Source organism: Pungitius pungitius, chromosome 3, assembly GCF_949316345.1.
Source record: "Pungitius pungitius chromosome 3, fPunPun2.1, whole genome shotgun sequence".
Lineage (NCBI taxonomy): Eukaryota > Metazoa > Chordata > Actinopteri > Perciformes > Gasterosteidae > Pungitius > Pungitius pungitius.
The window spans coordinates 12,573,101-12,580,230 of NC_084902.1; the positions used below are offsets into that span (position 1 = coordinate 12,573,101).

General features: G+C 38.5%; 1 protein-coding gene across 1 annotated transcript; it reads left to right on the plus strand.

Moving 5' to 3' along the window:
* The first annotated feature begins 844 nt into the window (after nucleotides 1–844).
* On the plus strand, nucleotides 845–3,229 carry LOC119226590 (diablo IAP-binding mitochondrial protein-like). Its single transcript, XM_037484747.2, has 6 exons — nucleotides 845–979; nucleotides 1,404–1,536; nucleotides 1,668–1,790; nucleotides 2,275–2,385; nucleotides 2,544–2,640; nucleotides 3,000–3,229. The coding sequence occupies exons 1-6, from the start codon at nucleotides 936–938 to the stop codon at nucleotides 3,206–3,208; spliced, it is 717 nt and encodes a 238-aa protein (XP_037340644.2). The 5' UTR covers nucleotides 845–935; the 3' UTR covers nucleotides 3,209–3,229.
* The last annotated feature ends 3,901 nt before the right edge of the window (nucleotides 3,230–7,130 follow it).

Genomic DNA, 7,130 nt, shown 5'->3' on the forward strand with positions numbered 1-7,130 from the left:
ATATATTCTATATCTATGCTGACGCCGCAAAGAAGTAGTTATCATTGAAGGGCAGATTATAATCTAAACTTTTTCTCACAGTGCAACCCGATTTTTTAAAGGAAGTGTTGTTGTCTGGCAAGGAATAGGTAACATATGTATAATAGATCACATAGATGCACACTATTTTGCGAAAATAACATAATATCCCTTCTAAAAGCCAGCAGATTAACAGTTAAATCCTTTATCCTTATTTTAGTGTCTTGTCATCAATTTTTTCTTCTGCTTTAATTAGTTTGGTCATTTTCTACATGCATGTATTTCGGGAAAGGTGTACAGTAAAGGGCATCTAAGGGCCGAAATGTATGACACAGTTCTGTTTCATCATTACACGCCTGAATGTAAAATGTTTACTTTACGTATACTGATACTTCTGAAATTCAGAAGTAACATTAGGACTAGTAACTTCCTGACATTTATTTTAAAACTATAGTTTAGTGAGTTCACAGGTTGTGATTAATATATAATAAAATCACTGACTTGTTGGTCTTTGCACGCTAACAGGACGTTGCGGTGCAGGCTGTCTTCTTGTCTGCAAGTGTTAATATTTCACAAAAGAGTAACGCGAGTAACAAACTCATTCAAATTGTAGTAATTAACTGCGTTACTTGATTTAAAAAAATAATTCGTTACATGCTCATTACCGCTAAAAGTACTGGAATTATAGTAACAGTTACTTTGTAACGCGTTAGTTCCAACACTGTTAATGTCAACCAGGACTTTACACACTCCTCATGCCATCGCAGGATGCTGTTTAGCAGTCTAAACATAACTGAGCACAAAATAATGTGGCTTTTTTTTCCACCACGAGAGTGCAGCAGCTTTCAGCTTGTGACAGCTCCACAGAGGCGGAACCTTTGCGCAGTGACGACGGACCTTTGTAGTGTGGCACAAACATGGCCGCGCTTCGGAAGGTAACAACCTGCCTCCGTCTCCTCAGGTAGGTTGTGTTCGATAACTTTTTAGAGACAACGTTTTTAACACCTCGCACCTTTCCAACATGAACCGCACCGCAGGGTGCAATATTTTCTCTTATTCAAAAGGGATCAACTGAGAATGTTTTGCCCCGAAACCCTTCTAGTAACAAAAGCAACAAATACCGGAAGTTGCCACCAGCACGTTAAACTTATTTCTATTTGCCAACAATTAGCATTTTTTTGTCTTGTCATACTTTTGTGATGTAATATATAAGATGTTGAACTAGCACCCCGCAATCATAAGGCTTTGGTGGCCACGCGCAATTTATGGCGCGGTAGGTGACCTCCATAACTAACCCTTCAATAAGTACGTGCCAAAGAACTGGGATGTAACGTGAACTCGTTTTGTTCATGTAGCGGTACACATTTGTTTTTTATTTTGTTTAGGAGTTCAGCTCCTGTCCTGTTCACTAGCAGTAAACCTGCAGTCCACAAAGCGGTCAAATGGACAAATATCGTGTACACGGGGATAGCGTCTCTAACTGTGGGCGGCGGGCTTTGTGCTGTACCTTTCAGACAGGTGAGTTGGTGACACATCAACGTTCGAACTGACGTCACGCGTCGGGCCCAACGTTTGAACTGTAACATTATCGACTATAAAGTACCTTTAATGCCTAAGTGTTTATTCTTCTCTGTGTGTCTCTGTTGCAGGTTGAAAATCTCTCTCACGACTCTCTAATCAAACGAGCTGCCTCTCTGGTTACAGACAGTTCAAGCACTTTTCTGTCTCAGACCAGTTTGGCTCTCATAGATGCCATCACAGAGTACTCTAAAGTACGTTTTGATTGTGTGGTAAACTTATTCCAATATCCTAGCCTATATACTAAATTTAGTGTTATTTTACATTTTCAAACTGCTGGGATCTAACGTTAACCACCTATAATTACACTTACACGTAAGAAATCCAGAAAAATACGACTTGTCAATGATTCCTGTCAGTAACATTAGCCCACACACTTTGTTGAAACTTGACGTTGACACTGAGTTATGTTTTGTAAATATTCTGAATTGAATATGACTGTTTTGAGGGTGGAGTTGTTTATGCCTAAATCTAACTCTAAAAAGACAGGGATACAAGTTTCAGCATATATTGCCAATCCAATGGTAATTTGTTCAGGTCTATATACAAAAACACCCTGTCCTGTCCTGTGGTCGAGATAATCAACACTATTTTTGTTTTAATCAACTATATTATTTTGAGTTTCCTCTGTGGTTTTATTTTAAATGTAAACTATGTCCTTGCTCTGTTTGCTAACAGGCTGTGCACACACTAATAGCCCTCCAAAAAAAATATTTGCAATCACTGGAAAACCTCACTCCTAAAGAAGAGGATACCATCTGGCAGGTGATCATTGGTCAGCGTTCACAGGTTAGTTTGTGTTTTCTACTGAGAAAAGTACTTAATAATAAACTTGATTGTAGCAGGACCCTTTCGTCTTTTTAATTGACTTAATTTAATTATTTCCTGTTAAACAATCCATTGTAAATCTGTACGTCTCAACTTAATGATTCTTCTTCCCCTGACAGATTAGTGACCGACAAGATGAATGCAAGCGCTTTGAGTCATCTTGGGTCAGTGCAGTCAAGCTGTGTGAAACAGCAGCTGAGGCGGCATACATCTCGGGTGTGTAAAAGACAATGTCCGAGTTAGATTTTAATGCAGTGCAAACTCTTTTGATGTCGTGGTTGAATTGTTGAGGCTGTCTTTTTTTTAGGGTTCTTGTGACAATGATTAAATGTGTACAGCTGTGAAACATCTTCTCCAAGCTTTGCACGTCGCCGTCTGTGCCCGTTCCCATTCAGCTGCTGTCAGTGTTACACTTTGAGCAGTGTATGGATCATTTGCTGTCACTCAGTATGGCTTTTTGTTTAACAAAATGGAGATAATAGACAGGAGTATCTTGTCGATGACCACGCTTAATGTCTGGAGTTAAGCTGGTTTTATGTCAACCTTTTGATCTTTCTTTTTGTGTGTGTTTCCAGGAGCTGAACATGCATCTATCACAATGAGGACCAACATCCAGGTGGCCCAATCGCAGGTGGAGAATGCACAGAAAGTGTCATTGGATACAGATAGGAAGTTAGCCGAGACTAAAGTAATGGAGGTTGAAAGGGTGATGCAATATGTTGCCTCCTCACATAATAACGTTGAAGAGGAGGAGGTGCCTGAGGCGTATCTAAGAGAAGACTGAAACAAATGTACCAAAAGAAAATTGAAAAAAACATGAAAAAAGGTTTGATTCCTTCTTTTTTTCATACTTAGTGATTTCTTCTCTCTTTTTGAGTATTTAACGTCTTTGGCTGTGGATTGTTTTGTGTTTTGTGCTCAGATGAATAGGCTTATATCTGCACAAAAGCAGTAATTCTGAAAAAGTGAATCACACAAAATTAGGACGTCTTCACAATTCAACACTGCCTGTTCAGTGTTTGGTGATTTAAGACTATAAGAATAATGATTTCCAACTGCTTCTAAAACAAAGAGTATTATGTTTTTGACTCATTGTAATGTGATTTTTGTGTTATAAAAAATAAATAAGACACACTACGAAATCTTTTGGGTTTTTTCCATCTGAAAACAAAACATTTTCATTGATGTTTCAACCGCTTGTTTAGTTGTATCACATCATTGCATTGATACAAATTACTTCAAAATATTCAACCAGCGGAAAAAAATCTTGATATAATGATGTGTTATTTGGTTGCCGAAAAATGAGAGATGTAATTCGAGTCAAGTGTGGTCATCTTGGCAAATATTTTCTGTAATAGAGTGAATAAGATCCATTTTGTAAACACTGACACCCAGAGATACTTTCTTTGTGAAATTCAACCGGCTTGTGCTACCACTTTTTTTTTTTACATTTTACTCTGTAGTTGTGAATGAATCCACATAAATTTGAATTAGCAAGTGTTTCCTTTGAATTCCAACGTTCTGAGAACATCTTGAAGGTATAGTGTTGCTTTACTCGTTATGTGTATCACTCTTTCTCACTCAACAACGCTTCAGTCTCTTTAAATTACGCATGTCCTGACATTGCTGCAAAGCTTTTAGAGCGTTCCTCAACTGACCTCCCCTGTCATCACTTCATCTCCAGCATACACCTTGTTCCACAATATCACAGGAAACAAGCCGCTCTGGTCAAAAGATGGTTTTCTGAGAGGGGAAAAAAATGAGAACAATTTCATAAAGGAGTTTGGTTTCCATCAGTTACTCACTGATCCAGATTTGTGGTCAGGTGATAAAACTTGTGGAGTACTTTAGTCTTCAAAAAGATCATGTGCCTATTATGTACAGTAAGAAAAAGTGGGAAAACACTGTGAACCCTTCCTTTTTATTCCAGCAGATGGCATTCTAAATCCATTGTGGCACTTTAATTTTTAATTATTTCTACAGCTGGATGCACTATATTTGCATTTTCATCCACTTCAGTTCAAGTTGATTCACTGGAGTAACTATTTTACATTGTTTATACTTTTCTATGGTGTTTAAAACCAAGATGGTTAGAGAACCGTCCCTGTTAATACTCTGCATACCCTTCTGCATGTATCTACATTTGCACACTGCATTTTATCTCTAACACAGCATGGCTACATACAGTACCACACAATACTGAAGGATTGTGCATGGGTCTTAACCAGTTTGAACCCTCAATACCCCCAATTTCAGAGCAGCCTTATCCTTCCTTAATGTGAGTGTGCTCTGACTGTTACGCTTTCTGCATGTTTGCCTTCCAAAAGGTCAGTGTTTACTGCACAGGGTCAGTGTGAAGAGATCTCATTACGGTGGGAGGCCGATGTGGAGCTGCAGAACACCAGTGTGACATCTCTCTGCTCTAGATGGTCAAACCTTGGCTTGGGGTGGGACTATAAAAGTGGCTACAGAGGGAGAGGGGGGGTGAGGTGGTAAGGACTGGCTCACCAATGTGACTAGTGAGGAATGTTGTGTTTAACAAAGGCTGTTTTCACAGGCTGTAAAACCAAATGTCCCAGACAGCCAGTGTGGATGTGCACCCACTGGTCACAGGGGAGGTGGTGCCAGTGCAGCCTCTTGCCTGGAAGAAAATGTGCTACTTAAACAAAAGTATTTTTTAAATTTTTGCAGCAAGAGATCTCAATGAGGTAACCACAATTACTAAGGTCATTGGCCATAAATGCTCATAAACTATTTAGCGCTGGGGGCGTTTGAGCATTTCTTACAGCAGAAATTCTGTAAGCTGTGTGAAATAAGCCTCACTGAAACTCTTCCACTAAAATAACATTAACACATTACATGTTTTGCGGAAGAAAATAGGATGTGATTTACCATCTCATGAATACACAGGCCTCCTCACTGCACTGCCGTTGCTGTTCCAATGCAAAGTAGCCCAGGAGGGGAGATTGATTGGTGAAAAGGGCAGCACTTTCACCTGGGGGATTTATAGCTCTTTGAGGATATAAATAAACCTCCGCAGGGTATAAAGGCTGTTGGTGACATATCATGGGTCATGCTTTAATCACAGTGATGCTGAGTTATGGAGCTGGTAGAGGCAGCGGGTAAAATTTTGCAGGAGATTGGAGGCTCCCTGGAGAGTTCATGTCTCCTGATGAGGTAATACAGACTATGAGGACGTCACAGCGGTGTGAGATTGGAAGCTCAACGTGAAGGAATCTCATTGAGATGAGCATTTTTGCTTATGTTCAGAGAATAAATATGATTTGCGTCTGAAACTGCTGAGGAAGCAGGTTTATCGGTTCAAGCTGCGGTGCGTGATAATAACAGTGCCGGATTCCTGAATGTGTAGGAGCTGTAATTATCCCAAAGAAAAGAACAATGCAAGAGAGTGCTTCATTACCACTTCCTTTTAGGACATAGTAGAAATGTGCACATTCTGAGAAACAGGAAGCATTTCAGCCCTTTTGTTGCATGTAACTGATTTGTCTTCATTAGCAAACCTCCTGGGGTTCATATTAACTTTTATATTCACTTTCTAGATTTTCCTGTGTTAAAATACTTTTAGAACATTGGTTACAAATTGTCAGCGATCACTGATTATCATCATCATGTTTATTCATTTGAATATATCTGAACTATTATTGTAGCGTTAGGCTGGTTAATACATTTGAGTATTTCTCTCCTGTTGCTCCTTTTTTTCTTCAACCCTAAATTTATTCAGACAATTTATATGCTAAATGCACTTTGGTAAAGGTGAGTTTTGAGTTTTTGAGCAAGTTATGAGTCTGAGAGCCCATGGAAATATGTAACTGAAGTCAACATTTGTATCTCCTTGAATTCGAAACCTTCATATAAAAATGTGATCTATGACTAAGCTGGTCTGGTGTTTGGACAAACTATTGTGTAACCATTTGCCAGTCTGAGAAAAAAAAGGATCCGTTTTAAGATATGTTCAGTGTGCATGTTTTTACCAGTATGTCCTCATACCGAGGTGATTTCCCACTCAGCCAAACAATATTACTTTTATATTTGATTGTTTATTTAAGTCCTCATTACAATGTTTAAGTCTTAAGTCTCATGAATGATGGTCTAGTTGCCAATGTTAATCAATCTATGAAACAAGAATATTTGTGAATTGCCCTGGTACTAACCACATTTATGTGTACTTTACTTGAATATGTCCAGGCCGTGTAACTTTCTACTTGTATTTCATTACATTCTCAACTGTTTAAAACAGTTAGGATCTTCCTCGAGTGGCCAAGTAAAATATGACACATGGATGCATCCATTGATATTGTAATATTATAACATGAATTAGTAAAGCACTTTATGTGTATTGGGTACTTTGACAACTCATAAATTATATACTACCCCCCATGCTATTACAATAGTCAACTAAATACTATTGTAGTTTGCCATATTTTACTAGAATGAGTAGCCTACTAAGATCTTTATAAAGTAGAAACACCACAGCGTGGACATATTCTGTTACTAGGAAAGGTCCTGCATTTAAATGTTTACTTCATGACAAAGGAATTAGCATTGGAATACTTAAAAGTAAAAGCACTCATTATGCAGAATGACTCACAGCATACTGCATTAACGTGTACACCTCTTTTTGGTTGCAGATGGTAAAGGTAGAGCTACTTTTACACGCTGAAGGGTAGATACCCTGTGTACAATTA